The sequence below is a fragment of the Macaca fascicularis genome, chromosome 3 (assembly GCF_037993035.2).
Source record: "Macaca fascicularis isolate 582-1 chromosome 3, T2T-MFA8v1.1".
Lineage (NCBI taxonomy): Eukaryota > Metazoa > Chordata > Mammalia > Primates > Cercopithecidae > Macaca > Macaca fascicularis.
In genome coordinates, this window is record NC_088377.1 from 176,843,423 (window position 1) to 176,865,395 (window position 21,973).

Below are 21,973 nucleotides of genomic sequence, written 5' to 3' on the forward strand. Positions count from 1 at the left end.
GTCAGCAACTGGGAACGGGGGAGGTGCATGAAATTGTGTGAAAGAGACAGTCTTGGCAGAGGCCAACGCGGGGCGTGATGTGGGGAGACACAGATCTCTTAGCGCAGACTGTGTGTTCCCAGTGTGGGACGAGCCAGACCTAGGACACCGGATCCGGCAAACAGGAGCTGCCCTACAGCTGCAGCAGGCTGTAGTGGGAATAAGGTACTCTCCTAGCTAAGCAGTGCCCGAACCTCCCCCTCCCATAATAGGACCCAGTCTGGTCAGTCCAGGAATGAAAGTGAGAGTGAAAGCACATCACAAAGGGCAAAATGGGAGGAAAAGCATCAAAGCCTACTCCATTGGATTGTATGTTGGGAAAATTTCAAGAAAGGTTTTAATGGAGATTATGGAGTTAAATTAATCCCTCCGAGATTGAGAACTCTCTGTGAAATAGATTGGATTTCTTTTAATGTTGGGTGACCCGCCGAAGGGACGATAGACAGATAGATAATTGACTGTGTGTTTAGGATAATAACCGGAGCCAGAGAATAGCCTGGGTACCCGGACCAGTTCCCATACATTGACTCCTGGCTGAGCGTCTTTCAAATTTGCCTCACAGTATTCTGAGACTTACTGTAAGACCCTGGTAGTTTGTGCCAGATCTGAGGCAGTAAAAGAACCTAAAGGGAGGCCGAGGCGGGCGGATCACGAGGTTAGGAGATCGAGACCACGGTGAAACCCCGTCTGTACTAAAAATACAAAAAATTAGCCAGGTACAGTGGCAGGCGCTTGTAGTCCAAGCTACTCGGGAGGCTGAGGCAGGAGAATGGGGTGAACCCGGGAGGCGGAGCTTATAGTGAGCCGAGATCCTGCCACTAGAACCCAAAGGGACAGTAGAAGGAAAGGAAAAGACGCAAGGAAAACAGGAAAAGCCTGTTCTGCAAGCCCGCACAAACGGCCCCTGAGGAATCAAGCTCAGAGGAGAGTGAGCCTCAGGCGTCACCCCACAGGGAAAAGTCAGAGCCCCTACCTATAAAGACTAAAGAAGCACCCCGCCGACCCGAGCCTTGCAGATGTTTCTCTGGGAGACACAAAGCCAAATTTATTATGATAAACAGAATAATGTACAAGGAGGGCAACGCCTTTTCGTTTACCAGCCTTTCTCCACCACTGACCTCCTAAACTGGAAACAGCTTACACCCTCCTATACCGAGAAGCCCCAGGCTGTCATAGACTTCAGCCCATCTTTCTGACTCATAACCCTACCTGGCCTGATTTTCAGCAGCTACTTTTAATATTGTTCAATACAGAAGAATGCCAGGAGAATTACTCAGGCAGCCTTACAGTGGTTAGAAAGCAATGCACCTGTTAAGCAGTATGCACAGAAGAGGTTCCCAGAAGCAGATCCAAATTGGGATCCAATCCAGGCAGAAGAATTGCAAAACCTGCAGAGGTATCGGGAGGCACCCCTTAATGGAATGAAGGCTGGAGGGAAAAAGGCAACGAATTTGGGAGCGGTCTCAGAGGTACGCCAAAAGGCTGATGAGAGTCCCAGTGAATTTTATGAAGACTCTGTGAAGCATACCGGCTTTATACACCATTTGATCCGGAGGCTGTAGGGAATCAATGCATGGTTAATGTGGCATTTGTGGGCCAGGCACAAGGTGACATTAGATGGAAGCTTCAGAAGTTGGAAGGTTTTGAGGCTATGAGTATTACCCAGCTTATTCAAGTAGCTACTAAGGTATTAGTATTAGCCAGAGGAGGAAGCCGAGAAAGAGGCAAAGCGCAAAGCCAAGGAAAAGGTTGATTTGTTGGCTGCTGCTCTAGTTCAAAGAGAGACTGGTTTTGTGAAAGGACGCAGACATGGTTGTGGTCACAGTAGAGGACAAGCTAGGCCAGGGTTTGAAGGCCGGCCTAGGCTTGAGAGCGATCAATGTGCAAGAATGCAAACAGAAAGGGCATTGGAAGGATGAATGTCCAGAAAGAGAAAAGAAGAAAGCAGCAGCTAGGGACCTGACGCCTGCCCAAGGCCTGCAGCCCTAGCCGTTGTTCTAAAGCTGGATGCCGATCTGGTCAGCTTAGCAGGAGTTGAGGAATATAAGGACTGAGACAGACCAGGCTCCATCTCTGTAGGCCTCCAGGAGCCCCTGGTCTCTATGAAAGTGGGGGGCCAACAGATGGATTTTATGGTAGATGCAGGTGCTGAACACTTGGTAGTGACACAGCCCGTTGGGCTGCTATCTAAAACCTATGCTACTATAGTTGGGGCAACCAGAGTATCAGAGAAAAGGCCTGTCAATCCAGAAGGTGTGTCATTGGAGGACAAGAAGTCCAACATGAATTCTTATATCTGCCAAATTGTCCAGTGCCCCTGTTAGGGAGAGACTTGCTTCAGAAACTACAAGCACAAATTTCCTTCAGGCTGGAAGGAAACATGACTCTGGATCTAAGCTGACCAAAAGTTATGATGTTAACTCTTACCCTCCCCGAGACTGAGGAATGGAGGCTATACATAAAAGAGGCATACAGGCTGTCTGAATTTATGGACAGAATATTTGACAAACTAGTCACTGAAATACCTGAGGTGTGGGCAGAGGACAATCCTCCGGGATTGGTCATAAACCAGGCACCAGTGGTAGCAGAGTTAGTTCCAGGTGCAACTCCAGTACGCATTCCCCAGTACCAGGTGTCTACAGAGGCAGTGTGAGGAATGACCAAGCACATAAATCGGCTACTAGAACATGGTATCATAAAGAAATGCAAGTCACCCTGGAATACTCTACTCTTAACCAGTGCAAAAACCGTCTGGTGGGTTCTGGCCTGTGCAAGACCTATGGGCCGTAAATAAAGTTACTGTTACCTTACATGTGGTGGTGCCCAACCCATATACACTGATGAGCCACCTTCCTGCTCATGCCACCTGGTTTACCTGTTTGGACTTAAAAGATGCCTTTTTTTGCCTCAGGCTAGCTCCAATAAGTCAGCCTATTTTTGCATTCCAGTGGGGAGGAATACAATTCACCTGGACCAGGCTCCCACAAGGGTTCAACAACTCCCCCACTCTCTTTGAAGAGGCACTAGCATCAGACCTTAAGGCTTTTGTCCCACCAAATGACAAGTGTGTATGTTACAATACATTGATGATCGTTTGTTTGTTTGCAGCACCTATCAAGGAAGATTGCTTCCAGGGCACCAAAGATCTCCTTCACCTTCTGTGGAAGGCAAGTTACAAAGTATCTCAGGAAAAAGCTCAGGTCTGTGCAAAAAGAGTAAGATATCTAGGTTTCCTAGTAGCCCAAGGGCAGTGCGAACTCGGCAGTGGGCAGAAGGAAGCCATACGTGCACTCCCCACTCCTGTCACCCGGCGACAAGTAAGGGAGTTTTTAGGGGCAGCAGGCTTTTGATGTACTTGGATGCCGAACTTTTCACTCATGGCAAAGCCATTGTATGAAGCCACAAAGTGGGGGAGAAAAAGAGTCCCTCCTATGGGGTGATGAGCAGGAGAAGGCCTTTAATGAGATCAAAAAGGCCTTAAGCCAAGCTTGAGCCCTGGGATTGCCAGACCTGACTAAGCCTTTCTTTCTCTATGTCCATGAAAGAAAAGGAATGACTACAGGAGTTTTAGTTCAAACATTAGGATCATGGTATCGACCAGTAGCCTATTTATCAAAGCGGTTAGACCTTGTGGCCCTGGGGTGGCCCCCCTGCTTAAAAGCATTAGCTGCCACTGCCATGCTGGCAGAAAATGCTGGGAAGCTGATTCTAGGACAAAAGCTAGTAATACGGGTGCCACACACAGTGATCACCTTAATGGAGCAAAGAGGATATCACTGGCTATCTAATCCAAGAATGTTAAGATATCAAGGGCTCTTATGTGGAAATCCATACATAACTTTAAAAACCACGAATACTCAACCTGGCTACCCTGTTGCCTGTAGAAATGCCCAAATTGCAAGACCGGTTTCCCCAACAGTATTGTGTAGACATAGTAGATGAGGTGTTCTCAAGCCAGAAAGACTTAAGAGACCAACCCTTTAAGGACCCAGCTATTGAATATTTCACAGATGGAAGCAAGTTTATATCAGAAGGGGTCTGCCAAGCCAGGTTTGCAGTGGTGACTCTAAATTCAGAGGCACAGGCCCTCCCTACCGGGACCTCTGCACAAAAAGCAGAATTAATAGCTCTAACTAAAGCACTATTAGTAGCCAAAGGAAAGACAGTTAACATCTATACTGACTCAAAGTATGCCTTTGCTACATTACATGCCCATGGAGCCATTTACAAAGAAAGGGGACTCTTAACTGCTGGAGGGAAAGAAATTAAAGAAGAAATCTTACAACTCTTAGACGCTGTGTGGGCCCCAGACAAGGTGGCCATTATTCACTGGAAAGGACATCAGACAAGAGGTAGCATAGAAGCAAAAGGAAGTAGGAGAATCAAGCCATCCTTCTTTCTAATTCCTCTAAAGCAAGGGGAACTCTTAGGATATCCAGTCTATAATGAGAATAAAGGAACTAAAAGGAGCATGATCTCAAAAATAAATACAAATATCAAAAAAGACATAGACATAGGAGACTAGGAAAATAATGAATGGCCTCCTGAAAAAATCATTAAATACGATGGGCCAGCTACCTAGGCACAAAATAGGTCATGGGGATACTGCACCCCAATTTATATGCTCTACCATATCATAAGGTTACAGGCTGTTCTTGAAGTAATAACCTATGAAACATCTGGATGCAATTCCACTGTGCTGATATACACCTAAAAATAAAAACTTTCCTGCATCCCATTCTTCGGTCTCTCTTGTCCCTTAATTTTAGCAACATTTCAAGACAGGAGGCCTTGCAAATGTGGCCCCAGGGGTACCCTCTGCCCACATGTCCTGCTGGATGCTGGGCTCCACCACGGTAACGTGGCGTCAGTGCTGAGTTTTAGTTGAAAACCACACTCCTGGCTTCACACAGCCCAAAGGATGCCAGAGCCCAGACTGGAAACGCCCGTGCAAGCAGTGGCCAGTGAGGCCTTCCCCAGCAGCATTTTCAGGTTGAAAGGAAGATCTGACAAGATCTGGCCCTAAAATGGGAACTCAGGACAGCAATCTGAAACGTGGTTCGCAAAAAAATCAGCAACTAGAATGGGTGCTGGCCACACCCAGGCGCAGCGAACTCGGACACCGCACTCCCTCCCTGCGCGGCACCTGCGGCTCCTCCCCAGCAGCGACACCCACACAGCTGGATCTCTGCCCCTCAGCCCCTGGCCGCATGGGACAGTGTCTAGATAGCAAGGCTGAAGGGGGCGGTCTCAGTGCCTTCAGGTCACAAACCGAACTGCCACACTGGGGTCCACGTAGCTCTTCAGGAGGGCAGTCTCGGGCAGGACCTGCTTCCCCCGCCACCGCTGCCTTGAGGGGTTAGGGTCACTGACCTCCAGGGTCCCCGCCGTCACCCGCTGTGAGCCAGGACAAGCCCAGGTCTCACGGGCTGGGGTGGAGAAGCATCTTTTCCTTGTGAATAAAGGAACAGAAAATAATTGGCTATTCTGCCTTGTCACTTATAGAAAAAAAAATCCTTGGCAATTGGAACTGACAAAGAGGCTTTACTTGTCCAAGCTTCAGTCAGGCTTCTGAGTCTTCTGCAAGGCCAGTCTGTACGCTTCCTTGTAAAATCCAGTCTTAGCAAAAACCCCCTTTCCTTTCCCCTTGGTATCTGATCACCCTCCAAGCCTTATCAGGCTCCTCACCCTCCACCATCCCCGAGTGGTCTATTGCCCCAGCATGTCTTCAGCAACAGTCCTGTTAGGTCAGTTTCACCAGAATCTCTCTTACCCTGATGGCTCCGCTTATTCACAGACCCCCACCCTGCTCCTTGGCTGTGAATTCCCACTGTGCACGCTGTATTCGGAATTGAGCCCAATCTGTCTCCCCCATGCAAGACCCCATTGCAGTGGTCCCTATACCTACCGTGATGGTACTCTTTACTGTGCTTTAATAGGTATCATTGACTAAGTTTTTCTTTAACAGAAGAACCCCTTGCACATTTCTCTCCTTAAAATCTCTTTCCATAGCCAGCTGAAATGAGCTATCTGAAGGGAGAGATGCTTCCCGCCCCAAGCAGGGGTCAGGAATCTGAACTGTGTGATTTGTACAGATTGGAGTCAGCACCCAAAGCATTTGGAGGCTTGGGGGATTTTTTTTTAATCGACAGCTAAGATGTTATCATGTGAGGTAATGCACATGTCAGTTAGCTAGATTTAATCATTCTACATTGTCTGTATTCCACAATGTATACATACTTCAAAAGATTACGTTGAACCCCTGAAGCGTTTGAATGGGGACTGGCTATGAGGTCCTCCCCATTCAAATGCTTCCCTCAACTCCCAGAACACAGCCGAGGCCTGAGGCCATGGAGCAGAAGAGGCAAATAACGGCAGGTATCTGAAGAGAAGGAGGAAGTGGGGAAGTGTACCCGAAGGCTCTCTGTGCAGCCCTCCCCAGAGCTGAGGGTCAACGCCTGGGCTGGGAACTGAGGCTGGGACTGGTAAAGAGGTTTTCTTCTATGCCGCCCTCAACCAAGACAATGGAAGAGTCTTGCTTGGGTTCTTAGGCAGATGCCATGCAGGTCTATGGAAGGAGAGATAAGCTGAAGTTCCAACATGCTTTATTTGAGGATGAGCGCTCACCCAGGAGGGAGAAGAGGTGGGATGGGAGGAGTGCAAGGTTCAAATCTTCTTTGTGTCTCTGTGATCCTTAAAGCATCTCAGCAAGCTGTAGAGATGGTATTAAGGGGAGAGAAAAGGTAGTAAGAAACTTTGAGATGAAGAGAGGAAACATTAATACATGGTCACTCCAATGAAACCCATGACCACTTTTTAAATGTCCCACAGAGTCACTGGGTGAGATAAGTAAGATCACTGTTTCAATACAGAAGATGGGGAAAAATAATAAATGAAGAAGTCTTGGTTTTCCTCATTTGCAGGGAGGATTACCAGGGTAGAAATGGGTAAAAATCAGTAAATAACTATTTACTACTGTCTCTGGTGTTTTCTCATAATCAAGCCACTTAAATACCTCCCTACTTTTCCCTCAACTCCCAGAACAGAGCCAAGGCTTTGATAAAAGTTTCTTTGTGCTTTTCCACAAGCAGGTAACTAGGAGTATCCCTACTCCAGACTTGTGCCCCCAGAACTGGGCTGGAGCTCAGAGACTTAAAATGACTAGTGGCAGCCACCTTTCCCAGCTTAGTGATAAGGTCACCCCTGCTAAGCACTGGAGACCAAAGCCCAGGCCCATCACTCCCATAGTGACTCCCCCCATAAGCTCTGCCTCAGCTGTGAAAGGCAAGAGGGAAAAGGGGAGTGAGTCTCTTGTTCCTCCTCACCTCCTGGGAGGATCTGCATTTTCAAGGTCCCACCCCAGCCAGGGAGGAGAGGGCACGCCTCAGGCAGGGTGTGGACACAGCTGGTTGATGCTCAGCTCAGCTACAGATGGGCTCAGCCACAGTTGGGCTGGCCTTAACCCCAGGTGCCCACCAGCAGCAACTTGGCCCCCTTGCTCTGACCTCACCATTCGCCAGCAGAGGGGGGCAGGCAGCCGTCACCTTTCCACAGAGATGTTCAGTTGGAGGAAGGAGAGGAGCCACCAAATGAAAGAGGTATAGGTTGAGCGTCCTTAACCCAAAGATCCAAAATCCAAAATGCTCCATAACCCAAAACTTTTTTTTTTTTTTCAGTTGTGTTCTCCCTCTGTCGCCCAGGATGCAGGTCAATGATGTGATCTTGGCTCACTGTAACTTCCGCCTCCTGGGCTCAAGTGATTCTCCTGCCCCAGCCTCCGGAGTAGCGGGGATTACAGGCACCTGCCACCACGCCTAGCTGATTTTGGTATTTTTAGTAGAGATGGGGTTTCACCATGTTGGCCAGGCTGGTCTCGAACTCCTGACCTTAAGTGATCCACCCACCTTGGCCTCCCAAAGTGCTGGGATTACAGACGTGACCACCGTGCCCCGCTCCAAAACTTTGAGCACCAACATGACACCACAAGTAGAAAATACCATACGTGACCACAATCAATACTTTGTTTTCATGTACAAAATTATTTAAAATGCTGTATAGAGTTATCTTTAGGCTACATGTATAAGGTATATCTAAAACATGAGTGAATTTCATGTTTAGACATGAGACCTACCAAGACACCTCGTTATGTATATATGCAAATATTCCAAAGTCTGAAAAAATCCAAAATCTGTAACACTCCTGTCCCAAGCATTTCAGATAAGGAATGCTTAGCCCATCTTGGGAAACAGCAGCCACTGGATGGAAAGGGGAAGCCAGTGGCAGAGGCCTCAGCCCCTGCCTTCATCCTGAGAATCTTCTGTAACAAAAGCTGCCAGCTTTCAGGGAAGAAAAAGAACTCTGTGGCCTTGACTGAAGCCCAGAGAAACAGGAACTGCCAAACCTTGTTACGCAGCAGAACAGACAGAGAGCTGACCTGGCTCCATGGCAAAGCAACAGGAGAGCCTGGAGAGGTTCAGCTCCGGGCCAGCAGAGCCAGGCTGGGTGGGAGGGCTGTCACTGAAGCAAAGTGACACACATCCTAGAAAGAGACACCAGGGGACCATAAGAGCATTCTCTTTTTTAAAAAAAGAAAAATAAAAATGGGCATATATATACAAAATACTGTCAATTTCTTCTGAGCCAACACAGTAGCCACTGCAATGTTTCTCCTTCTTCCAGAGCTTTCCTCCATAGTCTCACATGTACTTCTGGCACAGCCATGATACCCGTCTCTGGGAAGCATATGCCACCTACTCCACGTGGGTCCCATTCCAGTCACCGAAGATGGCAGTGCCTGACCCTCCTTGCCAGTCTTTCCCTGCAGAGTCACTGCACTGGCAGGGAGATGGAGTGGAGCACCTGGTTTTCCTGTCCTATACCTCCTCCCCCTACCCCGGATAATACTGCTTCATTGGGTGGCCCTTGGGGCAGGTCATCAGGCTTTATGGGCCAGGAGGGTGGTCAGCTTGATCTTCCCATCCATGGAGGCAGTGAGGCAGGTCCCACAGTCCATGGCAGTGCTCCAGTCCACGGTGACCACAGGGGCTCGGTGGCCACCCAGGCTCAAGCAGCTCTCCAGAACCTTCTCATCGCCACCCAGCTGCAAGAGGACAGGAAACAGGAGGAGGTGTCAGCAAACACCACTTACACATACTTGATCCACTTTCAGTGGCCTACCTGAGGATGTGCTTGAGGCCAGGCACACATGCCCACCTTTCTAGAAAGTCTGTTTAACTTCTTCAACCAGGAAATGCTTTCACTTTCCCAACTACAGCTGGTCCATCTGAAGTGGAAAACAAGTCCCTGAGCAGCTCTTTAAAATAAGGCATTTTCTCAGCTGCCTTGAACTTGCTGTGGGCTGGTGCTGCTTGCACGCACACTGGTTGTTCTCACTACAGCATCACTTCTCACTACCTGACATGTGCTCATGAATCTGCTCATTGGTTGAAGGTTCACTCCCATACCGGGGAATGCAAGCTGCAGGGGAGTAGGGCCTCAGGCAGCTCTCTCCTGCGGGGGGCCAGCCTGCCACACCCAGAACAGTGCTGGCGCAGGGGAGCCTTCAGTTGGTGCGGAAACATGGCTCTCTGAACCCCGGCACTAGCTAGCCAGCGATCCTGTGCGATAGGGCACTAACGGGGAAGGAGAAGCTGGGAGCGAACCGAATTCCTATCAGTACCACTATGTATAGCAACTGTGAGCGAGAGACAACGCAGTCTTCAGCCATCGTGGAGAAAACACTTACAAAAACCATAAATTACATTGTTTATAGATTATAAAAGTGGGACCTGAAGTTCAATATATTCCTTAAATAATTAGATCTCATTATTCACATTCAAAGAATTCTACAGAGGAAAATCTTTCCACCAACTAACTGGTCATACAGCAAGTCTGACTGCCAATCATATGAACTGATCAGATCAAATGACAAAGGCTGCATGACTAAAAATAAAACACATACACACATATATCCATACAGAGAGCAAAGTACTGAACAGCCCACCAAAAATGCAACAAAAACAAACCTCTGGAGAATAAAATAAGAGCAGGCTTGTAAACGGAAAGCGTTTTAGTGTCTCCATTGGGAAATATCAGTTATGAGAAATGATGGAGCTAATTTTGAAGGAAAGGGCAAGGGCAACTGACAGAATCAAGCTCCACAGAAAAGAGGAGCCTAACCCACAGCGAGCGCAGGTCCTGCGGTGCACACTTCAGATTACAGTCTACGAGGCTCCCACTTCCCACCTCAGCACGGGCAGTACCCCTTGCCTCACTGTGAGCTCTTGCTCACCTCTGCCCATGTGGGGCCCCAAGACCTGCTTTCTTCTCCATCTACCCAACAACTCCTCTTCGTCCTCTCCTCCCGCTTCCAAGGCCTCCAATCCACAGCCTCCCACCTCCCGCAAGGACTCAGTCCCCACTGAGACAGCTTTCTTCTCCCTGAGCTGCTCAACTCCGCATTGCTCTCCTTTGTTGTTACTGTGTCTCTTTCTGAGTGTGCACCCCAAAAGAGCAGAGATCATATTCTATATGTCCTTCATACACTCCACAGTGCCTGGTCCAATGCCCAGCACAAAATTGCCATCCAAAACACATGCCCTTGACTGGTCAATGAGCTGTGGCAGCAAGAGCTGCTGAGAATATCCCACCTTGAAGGACTCTGATCCTACACAAACACCACCACTGGGCAAATAACTGAAAAGTATCACACAGGCTGAGAATGGACCCACTCGACATCAGACACAGAAGCTTAGGCTACGACACAAATCCCCATCATTTGTCTAGGTGACACCAGTGAAACAGAAGACACTTAAAAATACATGAAATAAGCTCTGACTTAAGAGCTAAAACAAACGTGTAAAGGGAGGGGCAGAAAACAATGTGGACAACTTACACTATGGTTTGACAAATCACGCCCTCAAATTTCTGTGTCTAACATGGACTGGATGGGTACAAAATTAAAATAAAATAAAAAGAATGAATAAGACCTGAATAAGACCTACTATTTGATAGCACAACAGGGTGACCGTAGTCGATAATAACCGTATATTTTAAAATCAAGAGTGTGATTGAATTGTTTGCAATGCAATGGATAAATGCTTGAGGGGATGAATGCCCCATTCTCCATGATGTGCTTATTTCACATTGCATGTCTGAATCAAAACATCTCATGGTCCCCATAAATACATATACCTATGGATGTACCCACAAAAATTAAAAATTTAAAACTTTTTTTAAAAACCTGGACTGGAATATACTTGACCCACGGGACATTCAATAAATTAATAAATCTATACCAGATTAGAGTACTAAAATAAACAACCTAGTTGGGACCTGGTTGGGGGCATGTTCCTCCATCCCAACACTCCCCAACTCTTCTCCCTACTCCTGAGTGATTTCTATAACAGGCTATTCCCAAGGAAAAAAGGCAGAGAAAGGGCAGAATCTGGTCAAGGATGAGCAGAGAGAATGGGGGTCTCATGCCCCAATGCCATCTTTTCTATCCACCTGAGCTGCAAAGCAGCTCTGGCCAGGCCTGCAGCAAGGAGGCTCTAGGCCAAGCTTGTCCACCCTGCAGCCTGCGGGCCACATGCAGCCCAGGATGGCTTTGAATGAGGCCCGACACAAATTTGTGTTGTAAGTACATTATGAGATTTTTTTTGCGATTTTTTTTTTTAGCTCAACAGCTATCACTAGTGTTAGCCCACTAACACTAAGAAGAAGTGTGAAGATTTGGCCCAAGACAATTCTTCTTCTTCCAACATGGCCCGGGGAAGGCAAAGGATTGGACACCCCCGCTCTAGGCGCTGCCTATCCTTTGTCAAAGGCATCTCCACAGCCATGCAGCTCGGGAACAGAGAGCCACGCTCAGCGGACATGGCCCAGACCTCCAGGGAGGAATCCCTGCCCACCACGATACCACCACCTCCCACCCCCAACCACCAGTTACCTTGTAGATGATGCCGCCTGTGGCAGAACATGTCAGCATGTAATTGCCCTCCGAGTCAAAAGCGAAGAGTCGGCCCCTGGGGACTTGAACCTGCTTGTAGCCGCTGTATCCAGATAGCACAAAGGGGCCCGTGGCGTCTGAGGGCAGGCTGTACTCGGATACCTTGAGGCCACTCTTGTGGATGTTCCACTGGATGAACTGCAATCACAGGGCACAAGCAGGGTGCTCTCAGCAGAGCCGGCCAATGCAGGCCTCAAGGAAGAGCAAGAACCCACCCCAGAGCAGAGGCTGGAGAGGGCGGCCCACCTCCCCCAGCCACAATGCTGACCTCCTTGAAGAGCCTTTCAAGTGCCAGAGGCAGAAAAGCAGGTGACAGGTCTACAAGTCCTATCTCTGGCCAACATGATTTAAGCATTTTTTAGGGAAGAAAATCTAGAAAAAGAGGCAGCAACCTCACATCAAAGTCCAACCCTTCTCTTTCCCTCTGGCCCGACCCTAGGAGAGGAAAAGGGACAGCAAGTGGCTTTGCCTGGATCCCTGGTCTCTCAAGTAGGAGGAATGCTTCAAGTGACCTATTATTATTATTATTATTATTATTGTTGTTGTTGTTGTTGTTGTTATTATTATCATCATCAGAGTTAGAACCCAACTAGATTTTTCTGTCCTAGGAACAAGGTACAGAGGACACATTCCACATATATTTCCAGTGTTTCAGGCATACAATCGATTGAACACTGGGCGATGCCATTATAAACTCAGCTCCTTACCACAGCAGACATCATCCCTTAGCCTACCCCATGGACAGGTTACTTGGCTGTGACCACCTCTTCACTGAGCATCCCACATAAGAAAGAAGTCGAGCTTTAATGTCAAAGTCCTTTCCCAAACTTTTCAAATGAAGAATTTATTTTGTAGTTACTCCTTTCAAGAGATAAAAAGACAGTGTCCAATCCAAAAGGTCCAGGCAGGCACACATGGAAATGGCGTCCTTCTCCCACCTCTGCCCCTGCCAGCTCCCCTTCTGAGGTGGTCACTATTCGTAGTTCCTAACCCTCCACAGAGGGAATCTACCAGGGGCATTTACTTTTCCTTTTTTTCTGGCTTCCTTCTTACATCTCTGGGCTCTGCTGGGGTCTGTAGGCATCTAAGAAGCTGTCCCCAGCCACTCAGCAAACTCTACACATCCATGAGTGGTCCTGGGACCACTCATTACCAAGCCCATCAAAGCAAACTCAGCCCTAAATCCAGACCCCACAGATCCATCTATGGTAAGATGAGTCATTTTTGGTATTTCCTTTCATAAGGATAGCCAACTCCCGCTGAACTCACTGAAACCTCACAAAGATTGTAAGACGAATTACTAGTTTATCCCTATTCTACAGATAACAAAGCTGTAAAAAGAGGCCCCAGGTGGCAGAGCTAATAACAGGTATGACCACAACCCGCAGCCGGCCCACATGTCATCCCAGTGCTCTCTTATCTGAATCCTGTGGCTGCCTACCTTCCCGTCCTCGCCGATGCTGTACACGGTGTTCTCATCATAGCTGAACTCCACAGAGTAGACCTCCCCGTAGTGGGCCCTCCAGCTCATCGCGCACTCGTGCTGCTGCATGTCTGAGGCAATGAGACACCGTCACTCACATCCTGGCCAGGGCTCTGAAGAAGGCATCTGCCTGCAGCAGGAGGCCCCCTCACCCTCTACTCAGGCTGACAGCCGTTCTGAGGCCAATGGCAGGCACCCAGGACCCAGTGAGCACCATAAAGCTGCCCCTGCCCAAGATGTCAGGCTGCTTCTGAGCCTCAGAGGCAGCTTCTTTCACCAGGTCAGAAGCGAGGCCCAGGACTCCCTGGGGGGAGCTCATCTGGAGAGCCCTAAGTCTAGCAAGACACCCAAGAAACTACCCTCTGTAACTTCCCCATGGGCGCCCTGGGAATCCCTTAAAGATACAGTTGCCTTTCCCCAGCCCAGGCTCTGGGGATGTCTCCTGGGGACAGAACCCAACCTGAGGATTTGTGCACAGCATGCCAGGTGATTCTGATGTACGCCTCTGGTTAAGGAGCACTGTTCTGACGCTTTTGAGAAGGAACTACCCACAGCAAGTGGGTAGGATGGCAGTACTCTTGTGTGCCCTCCTGTATTTCACATGGGTGACAAGGACTCAGATGGAACAACTCAAGACTCAAGGACTGCTGAGCTCCACCCCCTCCCATGTCTATTATGGCGGGTGTTTTGAAAACGCTGACCAAAGTTAAGCTCTAGTACAAGCATCTGAAGTCAGGGTTTTGCAAAAGCCTCTGGCCCAGCTGGCAAAAAAAATCCAACATTGGCAAAAAAAAAAATGCCTGGGACATCTAAGGAGATATCAAGGATTGCTATGAGCACACTTGCATACCAAACAGCCGGATGACGCCATCAGCTGCCCCTGTGACCAGCAGGTTCCCATTGTGATTGAAGGCTGTACAGTTGATAGCAATGGGTTCTGGATCCAGGGAGAACTGGAGCTATTGAAACAAAACAAAAATGCCAGTAGCAATCTTCACTCAGCCCAGGCATGCTGCTTATTCCAATGCAGACAGGTGCCCCAGACTGGGTTTTCCACCAGCTCCTCCCTTATGTAATCTGGAAATTCATGTAATCAGAAAGATCTGAGCCTTTGCCAAAGTGCTGTGCCAGGGACCTTCTGTGCTCTTTTGAGAACAAGGTCTCTGTGCCTATTCTGGTTTCCACAGATAGATAATAATCCATGCTTGCTCCATTATAAAATAAATAATACATATCTTAGCAGCCTACACTTCACCAGAATGCATTCCAAGCAAATTCTCATTGAAAAGTCTTATTGCTCTCAGAAAATAACACTTCATCAACCACCTTTGATGACAGACAACACTAATAAACCTGCCCTATGGCTCCCCACAGAAACACTTAGAAATATAGTAGCAAACAAAACCACCTCATAGAACATAAGGTCTATTAATTACATAATGAATGAACATTATCATTTCAAACAATATGGAACCCTGGGAACCCTAAATAATCCTCCTGAAATTAAAAATGCAAGATAGAATGTTATTTAAAATACACACAGAGTACTGAGCTGGCAAATAAAAGAATCCTCTAGGGCCAAAACTAAGAGAAAGCAAGAATGCACAGAACTAGCGCACTCCAAAGCTGCCTTTCATTATGGGGCATTAATCAGATCCAGGTGACTCAAGTTCCCATTCTGCTTCCCATGAAGAGCTCAGGAGCCTGGAGACAACAATGTGTGACCTGCCCAAGGTCAGGTGATAAGAAACCGCACATATGTAACAAACCTGCACATTGTGCACATGTACCCTAGAACTTAAAGTATAATCAAAAAAAAAGAAAAAGAAAAAATAAAATAAAAAAAGAAAGCGTCACACGGAGCTGGGACTCCAAAGAGCTATACCTTCAGTGCAGGAATGAACTAGAAATAAACCTACTTCACAGAAAGAGATAACAAGAAAACTTACCTCCCTGTAAATTCATAACCACAAACTAGCCCTGACATGGGAGGAACCTGGCAAAAACTAATGCAAATCCAAAGAAATGTACCTCCAACCCAAACCTCAAAATACTCTCAGAGATACTAGCCCAAGAAACACCATGATCACAATTCATAAGAAACAGGAAAATAAGGCAAAAGGAGCCAGCACCCACAGAAACAGAGCAGAATGAGACCCAAAACCTTTAGACATTAGATTTATAACGCACAACATACAAGCACATTCAATTGTTCAACAAAATAAAATAAGGAATTGAAAATATGGGTAAAAATGAGAGACTATAAACACAACAAAGCAGGTTTTAAAAAGTGAAGCTGAGCCTCTAAAAATGAGAAATACAATAATTTAAATTACCATCCTAATAAATAGATGAAACAGAAGACTAGGGATAGTAGAGGAGAGATTAGCAAACTGATAGATCTGAAGAAACTCTTATCAAGAATGCCGCAAAGTGAAACAAAAAAGAGGAAGAGGCAAGTTCTAACACATATGGAATGGGAGGTTCAGAAGGCAAGAGATGATCAGAGAACCACAATACTGGAAAAAATGATGACTGAGAATTTTCCAGAATTGAACAAAGACATAAATCCTCTGATTCAGAAAACAAATCCCAAGCAGAACTTTAAAAAAATAAATTTTAAAACTTAAAAACCAGAAAATCCACACCCAGAGAGCCAGAGAAGAAGATTTTAAAAGCAGCCAGAGAGAAAAGACAACAAAGGAATGCCAATTACATGGAGAGGTAATGTCCCAGTCTCAGCAAAGGCAGCCAGAGGATGAAGCAAGTCACAAGGTTAGGGAAGCAGTGTTCAGCCTGGAATACAAGAAGCTATTCTAGAAAAACACATACACTGTGGTTCTATTTATATGGAGTCAGAAAACACACAAAACAAAAATTTGGTTGTTTAGGGATATGTAATAACATGGTAAAGTAATTTTTAAAATGTAAGGCAGGTAGAGTACAGTGGCTCATGCCTGTAATCCTAGCACTTTGGGAAGCTGAGGTGGGTGGATCACCTGAGGTCAAGAGTTCGAGACTGGCCAACATGGTGAAACCCATTTCTACTAAAAATACAAAAAAATTAGCTGGATGTGGTGTTGGGTGCCTGTAATCCCAGCTACTTGGGAGGTTGAGGCAGAAGAACTGCTTGAACTCAGGAGGTAGAGGTTGTGGTGAGCCGAGATTGTGCCACTGCATTCTAGCCTGGGTGACAGAGCAAGACTCCGTCTCAAAAAAAAAAAAAAGACATCAGTATGACAAAATTCAAGACGGGTTCTTTCTGGAAGGGAAAAAGACCAAGATTGGGAAGGGCTACACAAGAGTTAAAAGTATTGGTGATGCTCTCTATAAACTGTGATGGGTCTGCGGGTGCTCACTGTACTGCTTTTCTTCTCATTATACTATACACCTATGATTTCAATATGCTTTTGTATGTATTCAATGTTTAATTAAAACTTGAAAATCAAAAGTAAACACATAATTACAAATTGTAATGAGAGCTTTGGAGGAAAATACAAGATGCTACGAACTAAGAGGAATTGAATTAAACCGGTAGAGAGGACAGTGGGCAGAGAGGGGCACAAGAGATAGGTCTAGAGTATGTCCCTGGAAATGCAGAGAAGTGGTCAGACTGGAAACACACTGGCAGCATTTGCTTATGGATGGACTGTGTGAGCAGAGGGAAAAGGAAAGGTCTGGGAAGAACCCTAATTTTTGTTTTGTTTTGTTTTGTTTGAGACAGGGTCTCACTCTGTCACCCAGGCTGGAATGCAGTGGCACCACATCAGCTCACTGCAGCCTCCACCTCCCAGGCTCAAGCAATCCTCCTGCCTCAGCCTGCCAAGTAGCTGGGACTACAAGTGAGCACCACCACACCCGGTTAATTTTTAAATTTTTTGTAGAGACAAGGGCTCACTACATTGCCCAGGCTGGACTTGAACTCCTGGCCTCAAGCAATCCACCTGCCTCAGCTTCCCAAAGTGCTGGGATTACAGGCATGAGCAACTGCGCCCGGCCAAGATCCCAAATTTCTAGATGAGGCACATTTGCCAAAGTAAGGAAAATTATGAGGGGAGGGATGGATGTGGCAAGGGGTGGAGGTCAAGAATTCGGGTGTGACCCTGACAGGCCTGAGAGGTCTGAGAGACCCAAAGGGAACACAGAGCACTTCTACAGGCAGATGCAGAACAGAACAAACTGAACATCTGGAACAGGAACCAACTGAAAGTAGGAGTTTCCAGCAGCATTAGGAAACAATGTGTTCAACATAAAGGCCATATGACTTGTGAGCAGTGAAACAAATCATTTTAATAAGAAGTAGCACTGCCTTGGAAGGTGAGTTTAGCATCATTCAGTCTCTCTGGGGCTCAGGGTGGCAGCTACAGCATCTATTACTGTCTTGAAGGAAGGGGTCCTCGGCTCCAAGGTGGTGCCCAGGTCCCCTGGGAGCAAGTTCACAGGCTGTCTGGTCACCTCGCTTCTTATGAATCTGCATGTGTCCTTGCTACTGCTGGCTGCTGCTGCTATAATTCTCATACAATTCTAAGTTAACAGGATGTCAGAGGGAGACACGAGTCCTCTCCTAAAAAATCAACCACAGGGGCCCTCTGGTAGGTTCTGTGCGGCTCCTAAGTTTGTGGCACAATTCTGAATGACATGTCACTAACAATCTGCCCAGTTGGAGTACACTACTTTTCAACACTTAAAACTTTATTAAAAATCTGAGGAGACCAAAGCAAAAAGAGGGAAGAGGCTCTTCAGAAACCCAAGGGAATGCAGAGTGTGTGCCTGGCCCCAGAGAGAGCCACAGGGCAGGCCCGTACCTGCTGCTTCATGGTTTTTGTGTCCCACAGCAGCAGCCTGCCAGGAACCTGGTTCATGCCCTTGCTGCCGATGTCTGGTGCTGAGAAGTCCACCTGGGAAGTGAGGCTCGGAGCTGCAGCCGAACAGACGAAAGAGGCCCCGTTGGGGCTGCACGCAAGAGACAGGATTCTGCAACACACATGGGCCTGGGTCAGACCCTCCACCTGCCCACAGAGGGAGGGTGCACTCTGGTCCTGAGGCTGGATCCTGCACAGGAGATGGGGCACAAGGCTCGGGAAAGGCCTAGCCCCGCGGACCACACTTGGCAGCCTGCGGCCTTGATGGTGGGGGGTGGGTTCGAGCTCACCTGGGCATGTCGTCGTTGATATTGATTTCACAGAGATTCTTCTTGGCTTCCGTGTCATAGAGACGCACCGTCCCCACACCACTGCCCAGCAAGAGCTGGAACGACAAGGGGCGTGAGGTGGGAAGGATAGCATGGAGTGAGGCTGAGTCAGGGAGGATCTCCAGAGGGGGCGAGGCTGGGCAGGCTGCGGGGGTGAGGCCCCTCCTCTACGCATCCAGGCAGTTCGGGGGAAATCTGGCTAAAATGAGCCTCATTTCAAAATTAAACAAAGACATGAGAGCTGACCTTGAACTTTAAGCAAAACCACAAAAAGTATCTGTGGAATGGGAGAGACGTGTCACCTTGGACACATCTGTTCCGGCTGGTGAATGAGGCCCTCTGATCCTCCCTTTCTTCAGTTTCAAACCCCAGCTGTTGGAACCCTTCCTTCCCACTCTTGGTCTGCCCAGCACCCCTCCCAGCATACTGGCTTCGACTGCCACGGAGCCTGGGTGACTCCCATTTGCCTTTTCAGGGGACAGCTCTGGCTCTGGGTCTATAAAGACCTCCAGAAAAAAAATAAAAGGGGCTATCCCTGCATTCAGGAACTTGTGACTTATTTGGTGAAAAGCTTCAAAGATAATAATAGTGCCAGAGGAAAGTGCCAGAAGCAGCCCAGGTCTGAGGATGTCTCCCAGGAATATTAGGTAGAGTGTGACCTTGGCATTCACTTGGCAAACTGGCGCTGGCACAGGGCAAGCCCTGAGGTCCTCATCCATGAGGGTAATCCCTTCAGCTGCCAAAAATTATAGAAAAACAGGGTTTGCATCTTGGGCTATGTGGTATGATCCCCACAAATGAAGTAAAAGAAAAAACAGCAAGTCAATCTTACCTCCTTAACTACAAGTCCTATCTCAAATCTAAAATCCAGAAGGAAGAACACTGTACTATTCCTGGGGACAATAACACCTATGGCAACCACAAAACAGAACACCAGCCCCTCACCAGCGGAAGCCACTTCCCATGGGGCCTGGCACGGGAGGGCGCCCACTGAAACTGCAGCTGGAAACACAGACAGATGGGGGGACAGCAGTCTGGCAGGTGGTCGCCAGGGCAGACCACCACAGACAGGAAGAAGCCGTGTGTTCCAGGCCCCCTGCAGCTCATTTCAATGTCAATTTGGTAACCTCACTGCCTTCCCACAACAGGAGCCTTCTGGCCAGTCCTGGATGTGTGTCCCTGAATCCCCAATAATGGAGAGAAGGGAGGGGAACTGGCTTGGCTGTCTTGACTCAGCTGGTGGAGAACCCTGGGGAATTCCTCCACTGAGCCAGCAAAGCAGGCCCCACAGGCCACCATTACTCACCAGTCTGTCCCGTTTGGTGGCCCATTCCAAAGACAGCAGCGGCGATTTGGAAATGGAGGACGCTTTGGTCTGCATGATGGGGTTGAAGGACCACACTTTGATGACCCCATCTACGTCTAAGCTGGCGACTCTCCTCCCAGAGCAATCCACTCTGAGATGAGAGAAAAGGGAGGCCTGTCAGCTGGCTTCTCCGTCCCCATCCTCTTCCGCTAATGCCAAGATGATCGCTTTCCTGACTTCCTTACTGTTTTTAAAAAACAATCCCTAGAGGTCTACATTCAAAAGACTGGTATAGACTATTTCCGGAAATATTCATTCATTTGTTTGTCTAAGAAATACTTATTAAGTGCCAACCATGTGTGGACCTTTTGGTCAACTCTGGGCAAAGAGCAGTGAGCAAGAGTTGCAGGGCCCTGCCCTGGGGCCACTTGCAGTCTCTGGAGATTTAGAGCCTCCAGACTCACACTCCAGAACAGCCCAAGGGCCCCAAGAGCTGTCAGGGCTGTCAAAACGAGAAACCCATCTACCAGCTGAAAATTATGCCCCACTAGGGTTTGTTCTTGAAAGGTTTTTACTGTGCTTAAGTAAAAACTTACAAATGGTAAATTACAAATCAGGTATTTACCTAAAAGTACCAACATAAAGCAAATTAAAATTGAGTGAGTTTGGGGGGCTAAAGTAGGGTAAATTGTTCCTAAAACTGAGAAAAACACAATTAGAAAGGGCAGAGAGGCCGGGTGTGGTGGCTTACGCCTGTAATACCAGCATTTTGGGAGGCTGAGATGGGCAGATCACTTGAAGTCGGGAAGTTCAAGACCAGGCTTGACCATGGTGAAACCCTGTCTCTACTACAAATATAAAAATTAGATGGGTGTGGTGGCAGGCATCTGTAGTCCTAGCTACTTGCGGGGCTGAGGCACAAGAATCGCTTGAGCCTGGGAGGGCAAGGTTGCAGTGAGCCAAGATCGTGCCATTGCACTCCAGACTAGGCGACAAAGCAAGACTCTGTCTCAAAAAAAAAAACAAAAAAAAACCCAAAGGGCAGATGGGCTGACCAGCCCACTGGCAGCTCCAAGCAACTCCCATGACTCTTTAGCCATGACTGTGGCCCTCGTCCAAGCCCCCATTCTCTGCCATCTCCTGCTGGCCACACCTCCACGTTTGCTGCCTGAAAATCTGAGCTTCCCAGGGTTTCCTTGGCCCCAGGCCCAACCTACCTGCAGTGCATGATGGATGAGTGGTGTTCCCCGTACTCCTCCTGTCCCAGCACAATAAAGGGCTGCTCAGGGCGGACTCCTCCACCCTCAGGGCCTGCCGAGGATGCCCGAGTCAGTGGCTCCACTGGCTCCGTGTGGAGCTCTGGGCAGGGCTCAGCCTCTGGGCCACTGGCTTCTGGTTTCTTCTCTGCACACTGTCACAAGCAGGGCGGGGACAAGTCAGCCAGGAAAGGGTCCCCCACACCAGGGCATACACCACAGGGGGACTAGGCCTAGGCCGCAGCATTTTGCAGGGCTCTCGGTAATTAGAGAGGAGAGGAGAGCTCTGACCTGCGAGGGTAGTGCTTAACTCACCCCGGGAGGGTGCAGGGCCTGCCCCCCTGACAGCCCCTTCCTGGAGACTTCGCTCCACACAGGCCCCGCTGAAGGAAAGGGGGCTGTGGCCTCTCTGTGACACAGCTGATGGGACCCAGGACACACATCTGCCTGGACAACAGGCCAGGGGGGAGGATGTGTGGTGCAGGCCACACACCACACTGAGCATTTTACAGATTTCTCTCATTTAGTCCTCCTCGAACAGAGATGCTATTATTTTCCCTATTTTACAGCTGTGGAAACTAAAAGACTGAAAGAGAAGCCAAATCTCTTGCCCAAAGTCATACGGCTGGCAAGGGGGAAAAACTGGATATGAAGCTGGGTGGGTGACAGGTAAGCCCGGCCCCTTTCC

The 21,973-nt window shown here is 48.1% G+C and overlaps 1 protein-coding gene across 4 annotated transcripts in view; it reads right to left on the bottom strand.

Annotated features, from left to right (window-relative positions):
- Window positions 1-8,058: 8,058 nt before the first annotated feature.
- The window catches only part of WDR91 (WD repeat domain 91), a 28,641-nt gene continuing 14,726 nt past the window's right edge, over window positions 8,059-21,973 (bottom strand). For 2 of the 4 annotated variants that reach the window (XM_005550850.4, XM_045387429.3), the window contains exons 8-15: window positions 21,247-21,440; window positions 20,030-20,180; window positions 18,685-18,779; window positions 18,338-18,506; window positions 14,383-14,491; window positions 13,491-13,603; window positions 11,990-12,187; window positions 8,059-9,139 (exon numbers count right to left, since the gene is read on the bottom strand). In XM_005550850.4, coding sequence (XP_005550907.1) covers window positions 8,975-9,139; window positions 11,990-12,187; window positions 13,491-13,603; window positions 14,383-14,491; window positions 18,338-18,506; window positions 18,685-18,779; window positions 20,030-20,180; window positions 21,247-21,440 — 1,194 coding nt within the window. In that variant the 3' untranslated portion in view covers window positions 8,059-8,974. The remainder of the gene's footprint in view (window positions 9,140-11,989; window positions 12,188-13,490; window positions 13,604-14,382; window positions 14,492-18,337; window positions 18,507-18,684; window positions 18,780-20,029; window positions 20,181-21,246; window positions 21,441-21,973) is intronic. The other 2 variants (XM_045387428.2, XM_074036040.1) reach the window with 1 other exon arrangement.